Source organism: Trichoderma atroviride, chromosome 3 (genome assembly GCF_020647795.1).
Source record: "Trichoderma atroviride chromosome 3, complete sequence".
NCBI classification, from domain to species: domain Eukaryota; kingdom Fungi; phylum Ascomycota; class Sordariomycetes; order Hypocreales; family Hypocreaceae; genus Trichoderma; species Trichoderma atroviride.
This window is the reverse complement of record NC_089402.1, coordinates 763,177-788,176: the sequence shown is the minus strand read 5'-3', so window position 1 is coordinate 788,176 and position 25,000 is coordinate 763,177. Positions and strand designations below refer to the sequence as shown.

The window sequence follows — 25,000 nt, the reverse complement described above, 5'->3', positions numbered from 1 at the left end:
AGGCAGTATCAAGTAATTGTATGTTTACTACTCATGAGAAGGCGTCTGGACAAACTATCCCGCACAAGCAATTCGCAAATGGCGCTTATACCAAGGCTCCCCGTCTTATACCGCTATACGACTAGCAAGCGCAAGGTTCATTCAGACCATACTATGTACATCGAGATCATCTGCTGCGAACTGCTCCATTGGGATAGAGGCATAATACGGAAGCGTGAGAAAAATGTGCCGAGAGGCGTACCCTGGAAGAGAGACCATGCCGGCTTTGTAAGAGTACAGCTACAAGTAGCTGTCGAGATGCAAGTAAGACATATATGAGCAGGTAGGTAGGTAAGCTGTCAGATTCAAGCAAGAGTTTTAAGCTGAGAAGCATAAAGCGGCAGTTGGTGGCACTGTTTTCCATGATGGATGACAGGTTGCGGGAGCATATCTGATGTGTAAATCTTGTCTCGGCAAGCTCTGTTAGTCTCTTGTTAGGAGAACTAGCTGTGTAGATCTGCTCGCCTGCGTAAAGTGTTTGGTGAGCCGAACAGGAGTGGGTTTTCCGCATACACGTATAAACTAGCACAGCCTCTGGGTCCTGACTTGTGTATAGCTCAGAGCTCCTTCGTCCAGGTATTACGAAGCAGATACGCAGCAAGCAGCCGCCCAAGCGCTCTGTGACAAATGCAAGCTCCCGACAAGCTGCCTCCCGCTGTTGGAGCACAGTGTGGTCGCTGCGCTGGCATCACTCGCACGGCATTCCGGGGGCACATCCTCTGGCCTGGCAATAAATTTTCAAGGCAGAGCCAAGACAGAAGCACCGAGTCTCTCCGTCTCTCTTTGTGATGTCGCGCGCACAGCTTCGAATGGCGAGTTGCTAGCCTGCTGTGTGTATCAGTGCCTCTCGTCGCCAACACGAGACTCTACTGTAAGCTACAGCTTGCTTTCAAATTACTCGCAGCAAGAGCCAAGGCGGATCCGTCCAAGTCGAATGATTGCTTGCCCACGGCCGGGACCGAGTGCAGAAGCAAGCCGTCTTGGTAATGGGCCGGGGCCAAACCTGCTCTTAGAAGGTGGGCTCGGAGGAAGAAGCGGGTCGCCGTGCAGGCATCGTAAATTGCGTCCTTGGCCTGGCCAGTCCTGGGCCTGCGGTTTATTTCCAGCCGATTCTTGCTGCTGCTACTCGCCCAGGCAGAAAGACGCAGCAGCATCAGAAGGATGAAGGCATTGCGGGTATCTGCCTTGTGCGCCTCACAGGAGAAGTGTCTGCACACCGATGGAGGATTCGAAGCCTTGCTCTACCAGTTGGTGCTACATATCACGGTAGACACTGAGACCACCACTTATTTAGCAGCATTGCATCCCGCCCAGGAGAAGAGGCCGGCCAGAGGCCAATCAGTCCGCTGCTGGCAAATATTACTCGCACCCGTATCAGAAGCATTCGACGGAGCCCATCTTCCGTGCTCAGCGACTAATCGCATCAGGGGTTAAAGCTGCAGGGCTACCGGCCAGTGGCGTCAACGGGCGTCAGTGGAGTGTTGAAGCTGGCCGGGCTTTTGGCCAGGAACCAGAACCAGCGCGATTCCCACTCAACGCAGCGATTTGAGAATTGGCCGGGCTGTTGGCCGATTGATTGATTGAATGAATGAACTTTGCAGCACAGTAGCATCGGCTGGCGGGATGCAGATCGTGTGGCAGATGGTGAGAGAAAAAGCACCGACGCAGAACAAAGGTGCGTGAAAAAAAGAAGGCAGCATAGACCAGTCCCAGAAATGGACGGCAAGATTTGAATCTGGCCCCAAAGGTCTTTCGTGCACGGAACTAGCGAATTATTCCCTGCTCGTACCCAGTACTGCGCCGGAAGTAGCCAGTACATGCTCGAGGAGGTAATTCAAGCGCACCCTGGTCGCAATGCAGAAGCGAAAAGAGAAGAAGAAAATGTTCTTTTGGCGAGGAGCGAGGCTCCACCGGCCTCCTCTCCTTGCCCCTGATGTAATAACCATATTGGGAGTGCTTGTGCTTGTTGGTGTTGCAAATACAGAGAGTGCTGCCGCTGTATCTTTTTTGCTCTCATGTGAATCTGGCCTCATGCGGCGGGCATCATGCGGCTTGGCCGTAGACGGGACTTGACAGGATTATCAGGATTCATGACGGAGCAATATCAAAGCGTAGATGTGTAATCCAGCAGGTTATCAATACAATTTCAGGTGCCTACTGAGGTACAATTCATTGCTACCTTGGTAGGCTGACATATGACGGAGTACAGCAAATGTACTGCAACTTGTACCCAAGGCTCAAGCATTCCACCTTGTGCCCGAAATCCCGGAAACCAGAACCGCGGGTCGTGAGGCAATTAGAAATGCCAACAAGCTGAAGGCGAGGGCTGAGCTCGTACAGGCAAACACAAAACAGAGGCAGTAAAACACGAATGATGCAGAGCCAAGAGCGCATCTCTGCGTTCTGCTGTTGCAAAGCTGGGATCCATCCATGTACCTCGACCCGCGCGCGAGACGGACGCAAGTACCGCTACAAAGCAGAATGCAGTTATTCCGCACGTCCTTTGCCCGTTGCAGCATAAGCGCAGCGCAGCCGTTAGCCGTAGCGCAGCCTGCTGGAGCAGCAGTGGGTGGTCCGCAGCGTCTATCAGTTGCGATATGCAGCAGCTGCGAAATGGGCAAAAAAGGGGACCGCGGTGGATGCGCGCGCGCTCGCTCACAGCTTACTAGTAGAGTGCGTACATGGCATAGATGCCTATCGCGGCATCATGGCTGCAATCTACTACTACTACTAGTAGTAGCTCCAAGTCACAACCAGGTCCACGGGCACTTTTGGCTAAACTGCCCGCCAAACGTCGAGTTGCACGCAGCATCTGTAGCGCAGAGTAGCGCAGAGTAGCGCCAGCTCGACCCGGCCCTAGAAGCAGCCGATTCCAGCGCCTCAGAGGCCACCGCGCGTTTGCCTCGCTAGCGACCCTTCAGCGCTGTTCCCCTACCCTCTGCTCAGGGCCTGCCAGCCCACCGTCAATTTCCCATCATCCGCCCCCAGACAGCCGGGCCCCAGCCAAGCTAGCCCAACCCCCCCTGGGATAGGAGCTAACGTTGCTGTAGCTCAGTTCAGTTCTCTTCCCCCCCCAAACCCCCAAAGCCCAGCGCATTCTTTCTTCTCCTCTCCCTCCGCTCTCCACAATCCCAAGTTCGTCAATTCAATTCCCCCCCCCGACGAGCGAATCCGCCAACAATCCGTGCAGAGAGAATCGCCTTTTCGCCTGCTGCTCGACTGCCCTTTTTTTTTTTCGCCCGCTCACGCCCGATCCCGCCGTCATGAATTCGCAGCCCAACGATGTGTCGCCCGAGGCGATGCAGGCGCGCATCCAGCAAGCGCGTCGCGAGGCCGAGACGCTGAAGGATAGGATCAAGCGAAAGAAGGATGAGCTGGCCGATACCACACGTATGTTTTGTGTCTTCTGCGTTGTTTCTCTGGGATTTTCGCTGGCCGTGCAATCGCCATGGCGGGTGGCTGCGAATCTGTCTCACCATGCGTAAAATCCAAAGAAGAAAAGTTGCCGCAGTTGCTAACGCTCTCGATTCTAGTCCGGGCTGTCGCCCAGCAGGCTCACGAGTCCGTCCCCAAGAACCAGCTCATGCGGTCGAAGCGAACGCTCAAGGGCCATCTGGCCAAGATCTACGCCATGCACTGGTCCACCGACCGACGACACCTCGTTTCCGCCTCGCAGGACGGAAAGCTCATCATCTGGGACGCCTACACCACCAACAAAGTCCACGCCATCCCCCTGCGATCATCATGGGTCATGACCTGCGCCTACGCCCCCAGCGGCAACTTTGTTGCCTGCGGTGGTCTCGACAACATCTGCTCCATCTACAACTTGAACCAGCAGCGCGACGGCCCTACGCGGGTGGCCAGGGAGCTATCCGGTCACGCCGGCTATCTCTCTTGCTGTCGATTCATCAACGACCGCAGCATCCTCACCTCGTCGGGTGACATGACCTGCATGAAATGGGACATTGAGACGGGCCAAAAGGTCACCGAGTTTGCCGACCATCTCGGCGATGTCATGAGCATCAGCCTGAATCCCACCAACCAGAACACCTTCATTTCCGGTGCCTGCGACGCGTTCGCCAAGCTCTGGGATATCCGTGCCGGAAAGGCGGTCCAGACTTTTGCCGGCCACGAGTCCGACATCAACGCCATCCAGTTCTTCCCCGATGGCCACTCTTTCGTCACCGGATCCGACGACGCCACCTGCCGACTGTTTGATATCCGTGCCGATCGTGAATTGAACCTCTATGGAGTATGTCAAGCTTACCGCCTTTTCATTCAAACCTTCAACAGAGAGTCTTGAGGAAAGAACATGATCAAAGATGCTAACGTGCCAACTTAGTCTGAATCCATTCTCTGCGGTATCACATCCGTCGCCACATCTGTCTCTGGACGTCTGCTCTTCGCTGGTTATGACGACTTTGAGTGCAAGGTAAGCCACGCATGAGATTAATAATGATGCATCTGACGCTAACTCTCGGCAACTAGGTCTGGGATATTACACGAGGCGAAAAGGTTGGCTCACTGGTGGGCCACGAGAACCGCGTGAGCTGCTTGGGCGTGAGCAACGACGGCATCAGCTTGTGCACAGGTTCATGGGACTCTCTGGTATGTTTCAACAGCCCGTAAACCGAATTCCTGTCTGAGACTGACCGCTAACTCCTTCTACAGCTCAAGGTTTGGGCCTACTAAAATGCCTAACCTATGACACAGACGGGCTTTCACGCATATGCCGATTCAAGTCTCTCCCATGACTTCTTCAACCATCCGCATTCAACGACTATATTACCCGCCAATTTCGGACACCCGACCACACGCATATCAGGCTTGCGAATACTGGCGTACGCAGGACGAAGTGACGAAACGTGCCCTACTTACACCATTTACTTTTTTATCATTATTTATTTATTTTTTGGCCGATGCATGAGCAGCACTTCCATGTTTCGTGGAGGCATCTCAACCCACTTCTTTCGGCAGGCAGTCGGGAAAAAAAGGAAAACCGGCCGACTTGATACCTTTTGCTTCCACAAGTTCCCTTGATCTCTCACTATTTTGTTTTTTTCTTTTTTACTCTTTTTTTTCCGTTTCCCGCCTCTGATCCCCCAAAAATTATTTGCACAAGTTTCTGCGTTTTTCATTTTCCCGATAAGCTTCTGGGTCGTTGGCGACGGGCGGAGTGTATTACTTGATGGTTTATTTTTTCTTCTTCTTCTATTGTCCTCTAGGTTTTTTTCCTTTTTTGTGTCTGTGTGTTCTCTAGCTCTGCTTCTGCGGTGTTTTTTTCTCCACCTTTTTAATATGCCGCGGTCGAGCGAGTTTACATGTTTGTTTGTTTTGTTTTCTTTTTTCTTAGAAGGACAACGCATAATAACAGAGCTCATGAGAACCCAAAAAGAAGAAGAAAAAAACCTGGAGATTAGAGATGGGAGAGAGAGAGAGAGGAGGGCGGAGGATTTCACTTGGAAGAAGGGGAAGGGAGGGGGGGGATTATAGCGATGGGAAATGGGATGTTGGTGGGTTTTTTAGTTGGTTGGCTTATAACAAAGGAGGAGCACAAGTTCAAAAAGCTTCCAGATAATACAGTACGATGATTCAACAAGACCGGGCCGCTTTTTCCTTTTTTATCTTTCTCCTTGAGCTCCTCCGTTTTTTTTTTTTTCATTTGGGATATATATAATGACTTGGCACATGCAAAAAAAGAAAATGCAAAAGCACATATAAAACGAGGAAGAGACGCGCGAGAAACAAGACAGCACAGGGAGAGAGACGTGTTGTTTGCGGTGATGGGTGTTTTAGAATGAGTTTGTTGGAAGGGATACAATACCCTTGGGAGGAGGCTTTGTCTGGCTTTCTTTTTCTTTTTCTCTTCTTTATCTTGCATTCTGTTATAGGTAAAATTACGGGTTGTACTCTTTTTTTTTAGTTACTCTTTTTTGATACATGTTGCTTTATTTGTTGAAAGAGTGAGATATATGGTCTATATCCTTTTCATTGTCTTTTGCTATACATGCGAGATGGTTTTACCTGTCACTCTATACATGTAGTTTGCAAAGAAGTCAAAACGTGGTGAGTATTTACTGCTGGTAACATTAATCCCGCTTATGGTCCATTTGTTTTAAGGACACGAAAAGCAGGATTTCTGATCTTGAAGTATTCAAAGAGGGCCGCTTGTTGAAAGGTTCAACAGCCCTTTTTATTTCTTACGAGTATTCGCAAAAAGCTTCCAGAAACTACTGAAGATTCAATTCAATCACATTTTCTTCACCTTCTTTTATTGACAGTTGGCGAAAGGATACAGTAAAAACTAGGCTTCTGATCCCTGGTTGCAGAAAGCGAAGAGAAAGGCGCGATCGATTGGGTGATTCAGCAACCCTTCTCATGCTTCTCAGGCAGTATTTGCCCCCCCATGTATAGGTTTCAATAAAGTCAAGACAATTTCACCTAGGAATGTGAGTGAATTTATAAATAAGAAGGAATAAAATTCCTTGCAAAGGAAGAGCATAAAACCGGCCCAAATTTCGTTTTTACGTCATTCATGGCAAATGTTGCTCGCTATTAGTAGCAATTCGTCTGTGAATAAATAAGGCCTAGAGGACTGCTTATGTCATTGGTATTACTCACGTATAGGAAATCGTCTGATGAGATCAAAAGATGCAGACATGTTAAACACTGATGTTGCTGCGAAGATGGCTTTTCTTTTTCTCCTTTTTGGTAGGCTGCAGGTTAGCTTGACGATGGATTAAACGCGGCTCTTCGTTTTGGAACAAAGTAAGACGGCTAGAGCCTAAATAAATATATCAACTTCCACTATTAAGCTTATTCATATTTTTCCATGAAAAGATGACGATGAATTAGTGGACCCAGCAATGAAGCGCTGCGTGTCATGGTGACAGACATTGGGATGCGATTTTGTAACATTCTCGCCAGCGCATGGTCTGTGTTTTATTTTGGACTTTACAATGATGTAGCAGCCCCAAAGTATCAAGAGCAACAGCCACTACGGCTGTCTAAAAATGGTAGCGTCATCTGTGACAGGATCCTCCGTCATCAAAGAGCAAAAAAAGAGCGGCTTCTAGCAGCTGTAACGTGGAGAGCTGGAAGAAATGGACATGGCCCGTGTAAGTTTTGGCTCGAGACGCCGTTCTAGAAACGGTGGCACGGCAACTCCGGTAGCGGGAGTGAATCAAGCAGCTAGCAAATCGGTCATGCCATGTAGCGATTCTTAACCTGCTTCTATTTCTTTGTTCTAGAAAAGGATGGTGCTTGCATATCACGCTTGTTTGTTTTTGTGGTACTGGTGGTGTCATGATGAGGGAGCTGGTGCGGGATTGCGGAGAGGCCTAGAACCACAAGGACCTTCGAGAAGGTCCAAATGCTAATGGGGATATGAAGGATATGACTAGCAAAGGAATTGGACAGAGAATAAAATGATTGCATAAAGGTAGGGTGGCAGCAATCAGCAGGATGTAACGCAAACGGGTGTTTGCAGCTACATGACGGTAGTCGCCGAGAGGCGAACTCAAGTACTAGGGACGTCTTGAGAGACAAGGTTTGCAAAAATAGAACCAGCATGCATGGCACGATGTGTAAATCCTTGGCCAACGCGTTATCTGATGTGCCGTATACGTGTATTCAACCGCACTGCCAGATACTCGTCATCACCGTATCGCTCAGCCGCACCTCAGCTCGTATCCGGCGCCCTCAATCGCAAAATCTCACCGTTTGATGATTACACATTGTTTGCTGGCCGCCTCTTCAGATAACGCAGGACTTGGCAATCTGCGCCACATCGCTTGAGATATTTTGGCTTACTATTCCTCTGCTAATTTGTTGAAAGACAAGGCCATTGTGTGATTCAAGCCAATGGCAGGGCCGCAAAGAATTGCCGTGCGCACCCAGCCGACAAGGAATCGTATTTACAAGGGTGGTTTAATATAAAGCAGGCCCTGCTCTCTTGTCCCATTTTCCCGATCTGCGCACATGAAGGATGAAACAGCTCCTGAAACAAGCAGCATGAATGGGCCATGCCTGATGCGGGATAGTCTGTGCACACCATGGATTAAGCATGTCAGATGAGACGCCGTGACTTGATTCCTTCTTCACCTTGGCGTCTCGCCTGACACGGCTGTATTGCCGAGAACTGCTAATGCCATTGTCTGCTAGGGCTGGGACTGGGACTGGAAGCGGGCTCGGCAGTGGGATGAAGGGCTTTGGAGATGGACATGGCGGTGAGGACAGACCGGACGAGACTGAGCCGGGCATGAGACGCGAGTACGAAGTTCGGATGTCGGCTCTTGGAGACTGCTCTGTCGTTGGATCTGTAGCAGAGGCAAGGCAGCTACAAGTACATGGTGGACGAGAGAGACGGCACTGCCAGCTCAGAGAACAACCAGGCCTTCGGCATCCTGCAGCGTGGCCATCAGCTTACCCTTCTGGAAAGGAAACATGGCCGTGCACTGCTCACGATGCCCTCATCCCGACTCATCCACGTCAGCCATGCCATGTGTCGTCGTGTAAAGCCCCCTGTCTTCACCGTCTTCTTGGCTATCGAAGCCTTTTACTACAAGTAGGTATTTCCTTCGTCTGGCCGACCTGAACACGCCTTGCAGTAATTGGACACGAGCGAATCGTCTGGACAATGCGCATAAAGGCCGGCCCAGCCCGACGCCCGGCAGACTTGATATTGGCAACGCCTCTCGTCCTGCCCTATGAATAGAAAATGATGTGTAGCATTCACAACGCTCGCCATTGCGGGGGAGAGGGCCAAGCGCTTGCAAACGGCGTATCCAATCAGCCGCACCTGGGCTGCATGAATCGAGCGGAGAATTGTCATCTCCCTGGGTGCAATGGTGGTGGAGCAGGCTTGTCACAGATCCGACCTCTCACCACGTGTGTGACTCGGTGGGCGTTGAGAAGAGCCGCTCTCGCCTGGCCAGAATGACATCTTCGTCGTGTGCTCGTGAATTAGAGCTGATGCAAGGGCTCAGCCATCAGTCGCTCGTTTTTGCTAGCGTCGGTGGTCCGAGGCAGAGGAACCACACAGGCCCATCACCCCAGCTTTTGCTGTCTCTCTGTCTTTCTTTGGGGGTCTGGTCCGAGATGGAGTTCAAAAGACGAAATTGAAAAGCTGAGCAGTCAGTTCCTGGGGCCCGCAGCAGGACCGCTGGATTCATTGCTGTCCATGCATCTGTCGTGCTTTGCTTTGCTGGCGCCACTTACACCTGCCCGCTGGCATGACTGCATTGCAGCCCAAGACGAAGAACAAGGCCACGACCCCTGGGCTCAAATTATGGGCGTTTGGACCGGGCCTCAGCCTCGTCAACGTCGTATCGACGTTTCCACGCGAAGCAGAGTATTGCCTGTGATTTATTTCACGTCGTTAGCGAGGTAGGAATCTGGGCGTTGTGCTAGTACGAATACTGCTGGTGCAGGTCGCCATGTAGCATCAGGCAATGCGGCTGGACAGTCTCTGCTTCATAGATATTAACTGCCCTTCAGCTGATCAGCAGAGATTGGCATCAGCTCCAGAGCAAAGTTGGCTGCGTTGCGTCAGCAGCGGTGATCGGATCTGATCTGGCGCTGCAGAAAACACCTTCTAACAGCAAAGCCACAATATAACGTGAAGCCGGCCCATTGTATCTCGACGACGTACCGCATCGTGCGCCACAGCCCCGCGCGCCACTTTGGCCCTGTCCATCTTTTACCCACCTTGCTCCAGCTCCCGCCAATCACGGGCTCGCATCGTCTCCAGCCCGTCATCATTTTCTTCGCTCATGAAACTACCGCCTGTCCTCAAGCCTCCCCCTGGCCGTTGACATGCCCTGATCTGCCTGCTGAAACGGCTCGACGCATCAAAAAAGGGGGGCGTGCGACTTCTCCAGGGGCCCCCGTTTGCCATCTCGCCAACTCTCTCTCGCTCTCGCCGACGATTCTGCCCTCTTCAGTCTCTCGATCCGAGCGTCCCTCGTCCCTGGTGCCAATCGCGCGAAACCCACTGCAGCCCAATCCACGAATTCAACAGACCAGAGGCTTCACCAGCTCAATCGTCTCACACCCTTGCCGCCCAGCTCCGCTTCTTCTAGAAACGCTGCCCGAGGGCCAGTCGACGGCATAAACGACAGCCCACACGCCCCCTCCCTCACACATCTTCTTGACAGACACTACATCTCTTGCTGCACACCTCGCATTGTCTGCCAGCTGGAGCTTGCAACTACAACGACACCTCAACACCACTCTTCTGTCCATCTATATAACTACCCGCAGCCTCCCGCTCGTGAGACGAGCCCTTCTAGCCCACCATGACCACTGAAGCCCAAGACGAATTCGACAAGCTTGTCGCCAACAACGCCCATCGTGAAACTGTCCACCCTGAAGATCGTGACGACGTCGACTCCCAGCACGGATCCGATCTCTCTGAAGAAGAACAATACCGCAACGCCAGGATCGACGAGGCAATGAGAATGCCTACCGCCGCCACCGAGTTCAAGCTGCCCCCCCGTGTCTTTTGACAACGGCCGCTCTACCGGCGTCAAGGGCGTCATTGCCGACGCCAGAAGCTATGAATCTGCCCGCAAGACAAAGTGGAGGGCCCGCGCGCAGTCCGTTCGCAAGAGCGTCTTTGGCTCCCCACGCAGCAACAAGAGCGAGAGCGAGAGCGAGGAGGCCATATTCAGCGGCGGTGATGACGAGGATGAAGAGGAGTTCCTGAGCATGTGGCGGGAAGCGCGGAGGCAAGAGCTTGAGAATGAATCCGGACAATCCGTCCGCGCCAGACGGACAAGCCCCAGCACCCGCATCTACGGCCGCATGGATGAGGTGGATGCCCTAGGCTATCTGGACGCCATTGAGAAGGTGAACAGAGACACTACTGTTGTTGTCTTTGTCTATGATCACGAGGTAAGAGCTCATTCTACTTGATCCTCTACGCGAACCGCATTCTAACACTACTTGTCCAGAGCGAAGTCTCATCAGCCATCGAATCAGTGCTGATGCCCTTGGTCAAGGCAAACCCGTCGGCTCATTTCGTCAAGGTCCACTACGAAGACATTGAATTCGACAATGCTGCCGTGCCCGCTATCCTGGCCTACCGAAACCAGGGCGACCTGTTCGCCAACCTCACTGGCATTATTGAGATGATGCCAGATGACGAGCACTTTGGCCCCGAGTCCCTGCAAAAGGTGCTCAAGAAGCACGGCGTGCTATCATGAAAAAAAAAATCTGCAATCAAAATAACTTGCTCGCTCTATAAATCATTAACACCTCGCTTCCTCTTCCTCCTCTGTACACCATATTAAACAGATGACCTTGCTTCGGGCTTGACCAACCAGATGCATTTACAATTGGATAGCACCATCCTTTGGAAAATCCTTTGGAAAACCACAGTCTATTATCTCAGCCTCCCTGGAACCAGCAGCCGCCGCTGCCGGCAACAACATCCGTGCTACAACACTTTTTTGTGTGAAGATACCCCACTTCTTCGAATTCTCTCTTGGCTACTGGGATTACGGACCTGAGGTGGGATTTTTTCCTTGACCCTTGGTTTTTTTCCGGCCTGGGCTTGTTTGACTCGACCCTCGCCCAACACATGACCTAATCCCTGTACCTGGAGCGCCTGCTGCCTGGTCTGCATTTCGGCTTTATTTTTGCCTTGTTTCTTGTCATTCATACGGAGTTTGTGGAGATACGGGGAAGGGGATATACAAAAGTATTACTACTACTAGATGGGAAGCGACACACGTATAATGTCGGAATGTCGGAACGGTTTTTTTGCCTTTTAACGTTCCCTTTATTTTTTTTTATTTTTTTTTTTGTTTGGGATACATGACCGGAGGGTGTTTTTCATGACATATTTTTATTTGTAAACAGGCAGTTAGGTGCCTGGGGCTGGGTGTGTATAAGTGCCGAATGATATCGGCTCCAATATGAAATATTCTACATGATTTTTTTTTCTCATTTTGGTGAATGTTGTGATTTAACGTTGCAGACAGAGATTCCTACTCGCCATGTAGCTGCACCTGGTGCTAGATTATAAATTTTGCCATTTCCAGCCAACCTGAACTCTAACTTGCGGATATTTGCTCAAGAAGAGAGAATGAGGTCTTTTGTCTTGATCCATGCAATGATTTTCTATACATCGATTCTCACCCATCTGCCACATACACCAAATGACACAATGCTAAAGGATATCGACAAATACTGCTTCCTTGGCTGCTTGATTGAGATTGGCGGACCAGTCATTTGGCAGATAATGGACTGGGATCGACGCCGGATGATGTCCCTCGTCACAGATGCAGAGTATCAAGAAGACCCAGCCCAAGTTGTTGCGCATTTCAAAAAGCACATCAAAACTCTCCCGCTCGACACCTATAAGATCCACATGTCTGAGAGCGGTGACCTACTTCGAGTTTCTACGGATCCAAAAGACGATCCGTGGATCGTTATCTGGCGGTTTGAGATGGAGCATCTCCAGCTTGAGAAGCCGTTGAGTGGTGTGGAAACTGTAATCCGAACTGAGCTGTATGAATTGTCTCGCATGGCCTGGGGCGTTGATCTTGTTTCATACGGCACTGGAGAAGAAGCAAAAAGAGTCGTCTTCAAGTATGCGCTCATCGTTCAAGATTCTTGGCGGTTTTGGACAGAGTTGAATGTTTGGATACGGCTTTCCCACCATCCGAATATTGTTCCTATTGATAAAATTGTGGTCGACGAGATACGCGGTCAGATTGTTGGCTTTACAACGCCTTATATACCTGGTGGCTCGCTGGAAGATGATGCGTCACGAGGATTCAAACTCAAGTGGCTCAAGCAGCTCATTCAGGCCGTGGATGATTTAAATCTGAGATATGGAGTCATTCATGACAATATTATTCCCCGACATCTTCTTATCGATCCCGACACAGATAACTTGCTACTAATAAACTTCAACTTCGCCCGCCAAATAGCTGGTCCTGTTTATCTACTTGTTTTCGACATCTCGGGACAAGAAATGGCACTGGTCATATTGACTGTTTACAGCATAATTACTGGCGACAAAAGCTTACAAAATACCCATTATACAGAGAAAATATCCAAAGCTGCTGCTGTTACGGAGCTTGAGGAATGGGTGCCAGCTCCGGGCATGATGCTCGATCACCCAGTGTCAGCTTATCGGTCAGTCCTTGAGGAGTGGACGAGGCAAAGGCGGGCCGTTCATATTGAAGCCCGTGAATGCATCGATTGGCCAGAGTTTCCGTATGAGCAGACGGTTTGGGAGAGGGACGAATCGGGGGGCTTCTTATGCGGTGGGCGGTACGTATGACTGCTCACGGGCTAGGGAGCGAGAGGCGGGGAGAGCGGTGATTGAATGGGAACGGCCGCCGGGAGATGCGTTGCAAGATGAAGCTGGGCTGGTTGACGATGATGGATATGTGCATGTAGAGCGGCGTTGAACCAGTATGTACTTGGGCAGTGCTTGATGACTTGGCCAAAAGAATCTATTCTTATCAAGGAGATGTACTTTTATCAATATTTTATCAAGGAGATCTACTTCTATTAGTGCAATCCACTTCTATCAGAGAGATCTACCTCTATCAAAGGAATCTACTTGTACCCATCGACTCCGATCTAGGCCATCTATAAGTTTCCATCTTGGGGCTAACTCTGGATATGCTCTTTTACGGGATCCCCACAGGACCCGCCGAGGAAGCTCGGGAGGGCGGGAATGGGAGGATCCACTTGGATACGGAGGATGACGATATCAAGAAGAGAGTGTAAGCGGGACATGGCTGCTGTGATGTAGATTCCAAGTTGAAGCACGTTTATTGCAGATGTAGGTGCGTATTGAATCCATAATCAAGTATCCAATACTATTGTAGCTGCTCGTCTGCCACATCCGTCTTCAACGCATCCTGCATGTGACGGAGACTCTGCAAAGCCGTGCCTGTACTAGCCCCATTGTCCGAGTATCCCATTCAAGCCTCTATCTAGATTTGGACTTTAGAGGCAAAGCCTGGCTGGCGTAGAGTTCTACAGAAGCCATAGATTACTGGCCGTGTCCGGAGAAGATAAAGCCTCGCTTTTTGGAACCTTGTTCTGCATGGCTCTTCGCAACGCTGGCCACTCCGACTGGTCGAGAGAATCCCCTCAACTGGCTGCATAATCTTCACGTGAGACTCTGCCTCGCACCGACTTGATCTTCCGCATCCTATCAAACCGTCTGGGTCTCGACAGATGCTCCAAACTCCATCAGCTTCCCCACCCCGAGCCGCGCCATCTTTGCCATCTCTCTCCGTCTTTTCCACGGCCGTCGTCAAGCAATAATACCTCAGGTTGGGGTCACGCGCAGCTGCCGTTACAAGTCTCAACTTCACCATAGCGTCCGTGCTGGGTACCTCTAGCTTGAAACCCCACTGCACCGTCCCGCCTTCAGCGGCTAACCTGCATGCTCTACAGGCGCTCGACAGCTAAACTTCCAGCGGCCCATCCGCCATCAGGCAGCCTCGGGTGCCCGCAGGCAGCAACTCAGCCTCAAAAAGAAGAGGCCCCGAACCCTTGTATGTCACTGGCACGGCTCTGCACCATCAAGCTTCACCCGGCCGATTCGTGCTGCGACCAGGGCTGGATGATTCTCGTCTCTGGTTTATAAACTCGCGTTCGAATCTTTTCTGCCTTCTTCTCCTCTTCTGCTCTGTTCCGTCTGGACTGTGGTTAGTTGTTTCGTCTTGCAAGCTGCTGTTGGCTCTGACCTCACTTTCGTATCATCCTCCGTCCATCAAACCCTCCGGGCCAAAAGCCCCTCCCCGCGGCGTTTCTTCCCCTCCTTCATATTCACATCTGCCTTCACCTTCACCACGTTCACGTCCACCCCGCTGCCACTGCAGCAAAGACTCACATTCCCGCCGCCTGCTTGATTCATGGGCTTGCCGCCGAGTCGTCGCTTTGGTGCGTGAGATGGTCCTTGGACTGACCGCAGTCACCTCGTGATGGAACAGCCTGATACATCGCCATCCCCGCCGCCACCGCAGCCTCGACGTCGCGATACTCTGCTCCCTCGGCTTAACAGGCCATCAGCTTCCTATCCAGCGCCGCCTTCGATCCTTTCGCCATCGCTGACAGCCGCCTCGCCCACAGCCGGCGCGACCCTCGCCTCCTCAGAGCCCACTCTCCGATTCCCCAGGCCGCAGGGCAACAAGCAGCTTGCAAATTGGATATCGAGCAGCAATCCCAACATCATGGATCTGGCTCCGCTCGCCGAGGACAACGGCCTGTCCGAGTCCACCTACGAGCTCATCTCGAGCACCGACACCGACACCGAAGAGTCTCAAGACGACAACTACACCGGGTCCATGAGCGAATCCATCGGCTCGCTCGACATTCATCGCCCAGACGATGTCCAAAGCTTGGCGGGCACAGAAGACTCGTACGAGACCGAGTCTGCGGTTGATGAGGCCGACATGCCCAGCACAGCAGCGTCTGACCGTGATGATACCGAAGACGAAGAGGATGACGAAGAGTCTGTCCACGAAGACAGTGTGCTGGCCGAGTCGCATTTCACAAATGAGACTGCCAAGCTTGAGCCCTTTCCGCCCTTTGAGCATGAGGCTTACTCTCACTCATCGCTTGAATACACGCAGCAGAGCTTGGGGACTCCTTCTTTCCCGACTCCAGAGGCCAGTCGGGTGATTGAGAGACCGGGCCCAGCTGAGCCCGAGAAGAAGAAGTCTTGGAAACAGAAGATGGCTGGATTTTGGCCATTCGAAACCGAAGCAATGGAATATTTCGCAGAGGCAACATGGGGAGGGTTCCCCGGCTTCGCATTCGTCTTGGTTGTGCTCTTGGCGCTTCCCATCTTCATCCAATCGCCATCCGAACCAGTTGTACCAAATGTCCAAGCCCCACCGCCCGTCACTGCAACTATCACCACCACTTCATATCTCACCACTTCATCTTTATCAACTCCTAGTAGTCAACCGACCCCATCTTCCACCAACAGCGTGGCTTTGGTACCTATTGGTGAGCCACAGTCTGACGATTGGATATTCGGCGCAAAGAAGCCTGCTGTATCTTTCACGGCCGAAGCGCACAACGATATCTTGATACACATCCCCAAGAGTATTAAGAAGACGTGGTTAGCCAAGGACTGTCTATCTGTATCTGTCAAGAGAGGAGATGACATTGTCGATACTACAATGTCCATGGTAGACGAGGGCCTCCGCCTGCAGTTTGCCAAGAAGGAGGTCCACGGTGTTGTCAGCCTCGTGCTCGAAGCCAAGTGCCGTCCCAAGATTCACAAAGTGGTCAAGGTCCACTTTGGTAAGGGCTTGATGGAAGAGGCCTTGGAACGCACCAAACACCTAGCCCATGACCTGTCCGGACTCGTGCCTGCTGCTGCCCAGGAGGCAGAGCGATGCATTGAGAACGCCAAGCAGTCCATCAACTCGGCATGTCAAAACGTCTGCCAAACCGTCACTGAGACTGTATCAAAGACATTTGGCGCCACCTTTGCAGATGCCAAGCAGAATCTCGACAACCTCGTATCGACAGCCAAGGCCCAGTTTGAAGAAGCCGCTGAGGAGTTTACCACTAGGATTGATGACTTTGCACAGCAAGCTCTCGAAAACCTGCCATCCGTCGAAGATGTACAAAATCAGCTTCACCTCCAACTTATCGACGCACAGCTCTCAGCTAGGCTCTGGTGGCTGCAGGTCTTTGGCAGCGCAGAGGAGCATGACGAATATCTGCGCAAGGCAGCGGTTTTTTCGGCCGAGAAGCACGCAGCTGCTGAAGAGATGAGGAACGCAAAAAGGGACGATCCTAAGAAGCCGATAGAAGCAGCTTCACGGCTCTGGTCCGAATGGTCCAAGTTGAAGAACAAATTCGCGTGTGGAGATGTGAATTCTTGCAAGAACGCGGCATAAAGGGGTATGGGATATATCTTTTGTTTTTATGCCAGTATCTCTTCTTCTTCTTCTCTATTTTATCATCTCCCTTCTTTCTTTTTTACTTTTTTTTTCTTGTGAGTTATGGAATCCGCGAGGATTTGGTTTGGTATGTATTTAATGAAAACTCTTTTATTTTGAAATGAGGCAGGAAATAGGTATGGATTGGAGGAAACAGGAATGGGATGGAGTTTATAGGGCTTTTTCTTTTGTTTGTTGTTATTTTATTTGTTGTCTGTTTACTTGGCCATTGCTACTTTACTCGATTTGTGAAGGGAGATGTTGGCTTTTACTATTATATGTGCGATGTGTATGGCAAATGCAAATATACAAGCTGCTTTATTTGCCTGGGCGTTTGGTGCTTTTAATGGTAATGAGGGTGACTGTGGATGTGTATGGTTTGCAAATATATATACTGCTGTGTTTGGCTGGATGTCTGTTGAGTGTTTCGTCTTGGTTTACAGTGATTGTGTAACTCGTCATTTGTGTATCTCTTTGCTACTAATGAGGGATCCGGCTTTTTATCTCTCAGACTTTGTCCGCGCATACATCAATAATACTGTAATATTGAGTAATGACCAAACCACGCTGTCAACACCTACGTGCAGTATTTGACTTGTTCAAGGGCCTCGTAAAACAGCTGCTGGCAGATCCAAGTAGACGAGGCCAAATTATAGACAGTACCTGTAGAACGTCTTCATGGTAATAGATAGCAGGTAGTCCTAAGATAGCGTTAGCTCCTATACATCTTGTTCACGCCATATTGGGATCACTTGATCAATCTGGTCCATCTCCCGTGATTTCCCACGTTACTCGCTGGAGAGCCATTAAATCACTCAGAGAAGCACGTGCTGCTCAGCTATTCACGAAAAGATTATTTGTATTTAATTCTCTTCGTACTCAATGCCGTATATTGCTGCAGAGAATAGCTGTAGACTAATATGGAGTAGCAGCCTAGGCACCTATGAGTTGCATGCAAGTGCATAAAAAGGGGCCCTACAGCTATTAGCCGCCCAGATCTTCAGAGCACGTCAAATCCAAGTATCCCACCGCAGAAAATACGTGCAGCGCTACAAGAACCCAATAGAAGCAAGAGAAAAAAAATCAACAGGGCCCCCGCCACCCACTGGAGGGGCAGCGCCAAAAAAAGCAAACTCCCACTCCCACTTTCCAGCCCAAACACAGCCCCTCCTTTTGTCGCCAAACCAAAACCAACCACCACTCGCCCTTTTTTAACCATAAACTCCGTCCCGCTAGGCAGACCCGAGGGAAGAAGAAAAAAAAAAAGTACGCCTCTCTTTTTTGTTGTCTCTAGATAATCAGCGATATTTCCTACTTGTTCGGTGAGTCCGTCGACGAAGGTTGCGCGCAGAGGTTTTGTGGAGAAACAAGTTGCATGCTGTTTTTGTTCTCCCTCTTTTTTTGCCCCGCCGCCAGCTCTTCTTCTCCAACAATAAAAAAAAAGCCCGTCGCGTATTCTATTCTTGTCTTTTTGCTACAACGGCAGGCGACTAATCTTTGCGTCTTGCTTCTCTCGACTAGATTTTTCGACATACACACACATTCAAAATGTCTTCCGCCGATGCCACCGAGCCCAAGGTCGAGCAGACCAACACTGAGGTGCGACGACTTTCCGTGCGGTTCTCTCCATCCCTCCAGGTTCGATCGATCGGTCGGTTTCTGCGCGACATGTCCGCTGTCTGACGATATATCGATGCTGGAGGGGGGAACCCCGTTGCGTTTGTTCATTTTGTATATACTGACCCGCCGGCTTTGCTTAGGCCCCTGCTGCCTCCGTGACCGCCTCCTCTGTTTTCTCCATGTTCGGCGGTGGTGAGAAGAAGGAGAAGAAGGAGGACGAGGACCGTGGCGACAACTCTGGAAGCGCAAAGGCTCAGCGCGATGCCAAGGGCGATGAGGTAAGCACTATCATACAAGAGGGGGGAGAGATGGAGAAACAAGGCTCTAGATGCTTTATGGCATAAGAGCAGGGCATTAGAGGAGACGAGGCTAACGAGGATATCTGTCGTACAGGAGGAGGCCCCCGAGAGCGAGGACGTTCACTTCGAGCCCGTCGTCAAGCTGACCGAGAAGGTCGACGTCAAGACCAACGAGGAGTCTGAGGAGCAGCTCTTCAAGATGCGCGCCAAGCTGTTCAAGTTCGTCAAGGCCGTCAAGAAGGATGGCGAGGATGCCCCCGCCTCCACCGGCGAGTGGAAGGAGCGAGGAACTGGCGATGTCAGGCTGCTCAAGCACAAGGAGAATGACAAGGTCCGCCTGGTTATGCGGCGAGAGAAGACGCTCAAGGTCTGCGCCAACCACTACAGTATGTCGTTTCCCCACATGTTCCTGACCCTTGTTCGTAGCTTGACTGACACATGTTTGCGCGCAGTTGTCCCCGAAATCACCCTGTCCCCCAACGTTGGCTCCGACCGCAGCTGGGTGTGGAACGCTGCCGCTGATGTCAGCGAGGGCGAGCCCGAGGCTGTTACCCTTGCTATTCGATTCGCCAACTCTGACAGTACGTGAAGACCGCTGGACTGATGCATTTTACAATCACTAACATGAACTTTTCACTTTTTCTGCAGATGCCAACCAGTTCAAGGAGGCCTTCCTGAAGGCCCAGAAGGACAGCGAGCACCTCTTCAAGGCCGCTGCCGGCGAGGAGGAGACCAAGGAGGAGGAGAAGACTGCTTAAGTTGAAGTTTTCTCGACCGACTTGTATAACCCGAAACCAGTGCTTGCCGCTTCTCGAACCATAATTTTCCCCCTCCCCCTCGCATCGGCTGTTGATTAAACAGAAAAGATGCTAGCACCACGACACCATCCCACGCCCCATCACGCCACAACACACAACACATACAACGCAACGCAACACAATACACTCCGCAATACAGCACATCGATATATAAGAGGCCCCTGTACGAAGTTGATGTAAACAGAGGCAGTCGATCTGGATTCATGAAGACTGGAGGAGGTCCCCCCCGGATGAAAGTAAGCACCAAGTGGCGCAAGGCTTGGGGGGGGATTAGCAGATAATGGCATTTGATAGTAGAGCACCCTGACGCAAAGAAATAAAAAGTTGATACCAGAAGATAGCATTATGGTTCAGTGATGTTGTGTATCCTTGTAAATAATAATGAGCACCGAGCGCTGTATGTAGTTGAGCATGGCAAATCGATGTATACAGCTGCGTTGGCCGTGATGATGGCGGCATGAGAAGCCCACAATTTACGTCTACACGTCAATGTATTTACGCGCCATACTGCCTGAATCAAAGTGACGGAAGCAAAAGCAACAGCAACATCGATAAAATGGCATTCAAGTATTTATATAGCAACATCCACAATAGAAGCATCCCACGATGCGTGCATTTCCGGCTCAGCTATAGGGTTAGCGCGGAAAGAGGCTCAGCGAGATTCCGTCCGATCTGGCGTCCATGACGCTATGACGTGGTACCTCTTTGCTGGCCCTGACCGCCTCCAAGGCGCAGCGCACGGGCAAAGTACACAATCATAGCAGCCGAGACGGAGATGGACAGGAGCAGAGCAGGTATTCAGTCAAAGGGGGACAACCGTTTAGCCCCGAATGGCGGCGGATAGCCGGGCTCCTACCGGGCATAAAGCTTGGGAAAAAAATGTTTTTTTTTCTCTACTTGTTCCCGTCTGTTTCTGCCCTTTGTCTCTCCGTCTGCTGTCTTGTTCTGTCCATTTCAAAGGAGAGTGGAACCCGATTTTTTTTTCCTGGAGCTGAAGTGGAAGACGGCAGAAGCACAGTGAGAGCTAGCCTCCCGCCAACTCTTACGTGACTGAACCCCCCCAGCCATTTTTTCCTTTACACGGCGCTTTCTCCCTTCACCTGCTCTGCTTATTACGACCGGACAGCATCTACCTATTGCGCTGCTTGCGACAATTTGCTTCAAGATACCATTTTCTCATCATTTGCTGTGTCAAGACCAATTCGCTGCACAACCCCCCTCTTGCTCGGAGCAAGGCCTTTTCCACTGCCCCCTTTTCAAACTCGCTCTTCTTTTCGCGTTTCCGGTCTCGGTTGGCCGGTGCTGGCGTCTCTGCTTTGCTCTACTTGCGTGTTTGCCTTTTTGTCTTGAGCGCCGTGTAGGACCGGACAAGGGCCGCCCAAGCCAAAGCAGCAGCCGCGAGCTTGCTTTTTTTTGTTCTAAAATTAATTCCCTTTTTTCCTTGTACTATTGAAATCCTTACCTACCTTTTTTTTTCCCGCTCGGATTTTTGCCACCATTTTTCCAATTCACTGTTTCTCCGTATAGATTGGTTTTTTTTTAATTCTTGGAGGAGAAGAAAATTAGGACACATTTTCAATATGTTGGTCGAGGTGAGTCTACTACACACGCACACGTATTCATTGTTCCTTTCCTGCAATTCGGCTTTTTCCGGTTTCCTTTTTACGCCTTGTTCGGACAACGTTTATATAATTCATCGGAGCAACTGGGTGTCTTTTTCTTCTTCTCTTTTATTAAGGGAAAAGGTGTATATATCCATGCCGGCTGGATGGCAGCTGGCAGACACGCAGAGGGAAACTGGGCGAATGGACGCCTCTAGGCTGCGGAAAAAAAAAGCAGATGACGGAAGACGGGAGCTGCCAGCTGGATGGGAGGGTTTCGCCAAATGTCTGCCAGCCGGCTGGATTGATTGCCTATTCACTAAGAAAAGATGATGGAAGCCTCTTTTCTTGTTTACGCGATGTTGTTTTTCTTTCTCTTCTTCTCTCAACGCCTTCTTTCAGCTTTCGCTGTGTGAAGTCACATCAACGCACAAAACGCAAAAAAAAAGAGCCTCACGGAAGCGCGTTCTCCGATCCCTGAACGGCACTGATATTTCCGTCACTTTGCTATTCACCATTCACGCTCTGAATTTCAATTTGCCCATCATTTCTTTATTGTTGATTGTTTTTTTTTTTACGATGGCACCGATTCGCAGGGGAGCGCCGCGCGCTGCGAAGAAACTGGCGATTCATGCGAGGCTTGAGACTGACGATGAGCAGAGGAAAGTCAAGGTCGTTACGGACCAACACGTCATGTGAGTATTTTTTTTCTGTGCTCGGTATCTCGCCTTTTCTGCCAACAACCCATTTCATCAAGATACAGCCTCTTGTTTGCGTTATTGTTCGGAGGAGAGACTATTTGATGAACTGGCTTTTCCTTCTTTTTACGTTTCAAATCTCGCTACACTCTCATCTTATGGCTCCTTTCTGACCCGATGCTGCAGCGACAAGCCTTCGCCCGTGGAGGAGTTTCCGATGCGGCAATGGAGCTTGCGGCTCTTTCTGCTAGATGAGGATGGCAATGAGCGGCCTGGCGACGTCTTCACCAAGGTTGTCTACAACCTGCACCCTACATTCGAGAATCCCACCCAGAGTGAGTCTCATCTTTCTTCCCACGCCTACCGGTTCCCGATTCCGAGACATTATTGACGCCATCTACGTTCAGCCTTCACCAAGCCCCCCTTCATCTGCTCCAACGAGGGTTGGGGTGAGTTTGAGATTGGCATCGATCTCTACACCACCGAAAAGACCAAGCTGGCTCCCATCATCCACGACCTCAACTTCCAGCAGGAAAAGTACGAGGTGACGCACACGGTTGTGTTTAAAAACCCTTCCCAGGCACTCCAAGAGCGGCTTCGCGAGACCGGCCCTCTGCCCTCTGACGAAGACAGACCCAAGAAGAAAGGCCTCGTGAGCAAGAAGGGAGCCCAAAAGTATGATTACGAAAAGATCGCCGAGGCTCTGGAGAAGCTTGAGGAAGAGGATCTTCTGCGCGTCATCCAGTTGATTAATGAGAACAAGGGACCAGAGACCTATATCCGGAGTGATGTTGAAGGTGAGTCCCTCCCGCCATGTCCCCCCAAAAGATGTTCAACATGCGTGTATCTTCTTTCCAATTTTGAATATCTCTTCTCTTCTTCTTTGGACAAGTCCACACCCCGTGTTGATGCTTTTCTTTCGGAATTGTAGTGAGTAACTTGTCTGAAGCTGGCGAATTTTCCATCGATCTATATACCATGCCGGATGCGTTGACGACGAAGCTCTGGGAGCACCTGGTGAGTTAGCCATGAAGGAGCCTAATTTGGTAATTGCTACTGGCTACGGAATCGATTTTCTGACAGCTTTACAATGTGTAGACTAAAAAGGGTCTTGTTGCCTAAGGAAACTGTGTGTTGCGCCTCCAAGTTGCAGCAGCCCGCGCTATTGGGATAGACGACCCGAATACGAGCTATAACCACTTGGAGGCAATGGTCGATTGAGTTTGAGAGGGAGAGAGAGCTACACATTGTCCTTTTTTGGTCCTTTTAATTTTTTTTTTTTTCACTTATCACGGCAAGGAGCAATCATGAGAATACGCGCAAAGGAAACTACCGATACGACGGAAGTAATTGTGGTTTTATTTTGTAACGCAAAGGGCACCACTGGAGGGAGAAAGCGGGAGCGAGAACGACTACAAGCCCGGCATTTAAAAAAAGAAGAATTTGCTTAAAAAAAAACACGAATTCGCGAAATCGATTCTTGTTTTTTTTTTTTTTTGGTTGTCACAAAAGAATATTCTACTCTGCTACTCTGCCACTCCTCTTTTTTACATGCCTTTGTCTTTTCGAAGGAGGAATCTGCACCTGGGGTGTTTTTTTGAAGGCTCCTTCACTGCGATTCTATCTGCCTGATGAAGCACACAGCCGTTTGAAAGCCATGGCAGACGCAATGTTCTCTCTCTCTCGACTCTTTCGATCCTGAAAGACTCCCCTCTCCCCTCTCTCTTTCTTTTATACTTTGTCCTTACTCATCTTTGCTCTTTTCTTGCTCCCAGGAGCTGCAGTGTGGATAGCAGAGAGGAACGTCAAAGAGGATCACTATCTGGTTCTAGTGAAATGAGGCTGTCGGAAGGATCCATCAAAACGGGTCCTTTTTATTATGAGGCGTGCCGGACTCTATTTGTATCGCTGGAGGAGGAAAAAAAATAAAATAAAAAGAGAGCATATATGGGTGCTTTTACTTCTTGTCAGGTAGTCTACAAGGCGATGAGTGCTAGTTGGAAGTGAATAATGCTGTATTAGTGCGGATAATTTATTTGACTTTTCCAGTGAGTGTTTGTGATAGATGATGACTTGTGCAGGCGTGGAGTTACACCACCGGAAGAGTCGAGCCGGCATGTGAAAGTGAAAGTGACCATTTGGCTGTCCCCTTGCAGGAGGGACTAGGCAGGGCAGCCTCTCTTTTTCACCAGACCGCCGTTTATTGGACATGGGGGCGGATGGGTTCCTCGGGTGCATTTACGAGCAGCTGCTGTAAGCATGCGCTGTGATATAGAGGCGGAGAGTGTAAGCGGGCCTCTTTCTGTTGGTTGTGGTTCCTGCACTAGATGCTCTTTTGTGGATGGAATCGTCTTGGGGTGGCATATATAGGAGGGTTACATATAAGTCAAGTTGCTTGGCAGGTGGACTATTATTATAGTCGATAGCACTTTTGTGCCAAGATCAATTTGAGCTGCAGGTTGAGACACATGGAGCTCCGTAGTAGCAGTTCATCGTACAGTAAGTAGCTTTTGACCCGGATATCAGAAGTAGAGCCTTGCTTGCGTGACGTGCTTTTGACTTTTTGACTTTTGGTGTTTTCAGTGAGACGCATAATCCAATTCACATGACGCTACCAATTGCTGATGCTGATGCTGATGGCGGATGCCTGGGCGCGCAACGCAACACGTAGCTCGCCCATCCCTTGCATCCAACAATTGCCAGCTCACACGCCACATGCCTGCGGAAGCAAGTACCTGAGACTCTCGGTGTGCGCCGGCAGCCAGTGGCGCTCTGGCGATCGATCCCTCGACCACCGGCACCGTTGCTTTACTATACGGCTCGTGACTCTGGGACTGGTGCTAATGACAAACAAGTACTTCCCAGCTTGGCGCAAGTACCTGCGCAGTAGCGATAGGTGGCGGACGAGTCAATGGATTTTTTCATTTCCGCCAACGTGACCTCCCAGGATGCAGCGTCTGGCGCCTTGCGATTGGCTGGACGGGGGCC

At 50.5% G+C, this 25,000-nt stretch overlaps 9 protein-coding genes across 10 annotated transcripts; 8 read left to right on the top strand and 1 right to left on the bottom strand.

Annotated features, from left to right (window-relative positions):
* The first annotated feature begins 3,406 nt into the window (after nt 1-3,406).
* TrAtP1_005478 (uncharacterized protein) lies at nt 3,407-6,050 on the top strand. Its single transcript, XM_066112727.1, has 4 exons — nt 3,407-4,291; nt 4,382-4,471; nt 4,528-4,647; nt 4,711-6,050. The coding sequence occupies exons 1-4, from the start codon at nt 3,488-3,490 to the stop codon at nt 4,729-4,731; spliced, it is 1,035 nt and encodes a 344-aa protein (XP_065968812.1). The 5' UTR covers nt 3,407-3,487; the 3' UTR covers nt 4,732-6,050.
* A 1,918-nt stretch (nt 6,051-7,968) lies between these two features.
* Nucleotides 7,969-8,301, bottom strand: TrAtP1_005477 (uncharacterized protein; the record flags this gene model as incomplete). Its single annotated transcript, XM_066112726.1, has 1 exon — nt 7,969-8,301. The coding sequence occupies one exon, from the start codon at nt 8,299-8,301 to the stop codon at nt 7,969-7,971; it is 333 nt and encodes a 110-aa protein (XP_065968811.1).
* Nucleotides 8,302-8,387: 86 nt separating this feature from the next.
* TrAtP1_005476 (uncharacterized protein) lies at nt 8,388-8,609 on the top strand (the record flags this gene model as incomplete). The annotated part of the gene is made up of 1 exon (XM_066112725.1): nt 8,388-8,609. One exon carries the CDS (start codon nt 8,388-8,390, stop codon nt 8,607-8,609), a length of 222 nt encoding a protein of 73 aa, XP_065968810.1.
* Nucleotides 8,610-10,337: 1,728 nt separating this feature from the next.
* Nucleotides 10,338-10,547, top strand: TrAtP1_005475 (uncharacterized protein; the record flags this gene model as incomplete). The annotated part of the gene is made up of 1 exon (XM_066112724.1): nt 10,338-10,547. One exon carries the CDS (start codon nt 10,338-10,340, stop codon nt 10,545-10,547), a length of 210 nt encoding a protein of 69 aa, XP_065968809.1.
* Nucleotides 10,548-10,749: 202 nt separating this feature from the next.
* Nucleotides 10,750-11,246, top strand: TrAtP1_005474 (uncharacterized protein; the record flags this gene model as incomplete). Its single annotated transcript, XM_014089292.2, has 2 exons — nt 10,750-10,935; nt 10,995-11,246. The coding sequence occupies 2 exons, from the start codon at nt 10,750-10,752 to the stop codon at nt 11,244-11,246; spliced, it is 438 nt and encodes a 145-aa protein (XP_013944767.2).
* A 965-nt stretch (nt 11,247-12,211) lies between these two features.
* Nucleotides 12,212-13,336, top strand: TrAtP1_005473 (uncharacterized protein; the record flags this gene model as incomplete). Its single annotated transcript, XM_014089293.2, has 1 exon — nt 12,212-13,336. The coding sequence occupies one exon, from the start codon at nt 12,212-12,214 to the stop codon at nt 13,334-13,336; it is 1,125 nt and encodes a 374-aa protein (XP_013944768.2).
* Nucleotides 13,337-14,000: 664 nt separating this feature from the next.
* On the top strand, nt 14,001-17,885 carry TrAtP1_005472 (uncharacterized protein). Of its 2 annotated transcripts, XM_066112723.1 has the most exons (3): nt 14,001-14,404; nt 14,470-14,723; nt 15,009-17,885. In XM_066112723.1, exon 3 carries the CDS (start codon nt 15,249-15,251, stop codon nt 16,932-16,934), a length of 1,686 nt encoding a protein of 561 aa, XP_065968808.1. In that variant the 5' UTR covers nt 14,001-14,404; nt 14,470-14,723; nt 15,009-15,248; the 3' UTR covers nt 16,935-17,885. The 2 variants fall into 2 exon arrangements, with proteins under 2 accessions (XP_065968808.1, XP_065968807.1); XM_066112722.1 differs by having other exon boundaries at nt 14,470-17,885.
* TrAtP1_005471 (uncharacterized protein) lies at nt 17,885-20,055 on the top strand. The gene is made up of 5 exons (XM_014089296.2): nt 17,885-18,575; nt 18,737-18,874; nt 18,990-19,281; nt 19,348-19,476; nt 19,544-20,055. Exons 1-5 carry the CDS (start codon nt 18,525-18,527, stop codon nt 19,651-19,653), a joined length of 720 nt encoding a protein of 239 aa, XP_013944771.1. The 5' UTR covers nt 17,885-18,524; the 3' UTR covers nt 19,654-20,055.
* A 1,238-nt stretch (nt 20,056-21,293) lies between these two features.
* On the top strand, nt 21,294-24,982 carry TrAtP1_005470 (uncharacterized protein; the record flags this gene model as incomplete). The annotated part of the gene is made up of 5 exons (XM_066112721.1): nt 21,294-21,305; nt 21,975-22,009; nt 22,199-22,347; nt 22,420-23,029; nt 23,111-24,982. The coding sequence occupies 4 exons, from the start codon at nt 21,294-21,296 to the stop codon at nt 22,941-22,943; spliced, it is 720 nt and encodes a 239-aa protein (XP_065968806.1). The 3' UTR covers nt 22,944-23,029; nt 23,111-24,982.
* Between the last annotated feature and the right edge of the window lie 18 nt (nt 24,983-25,000).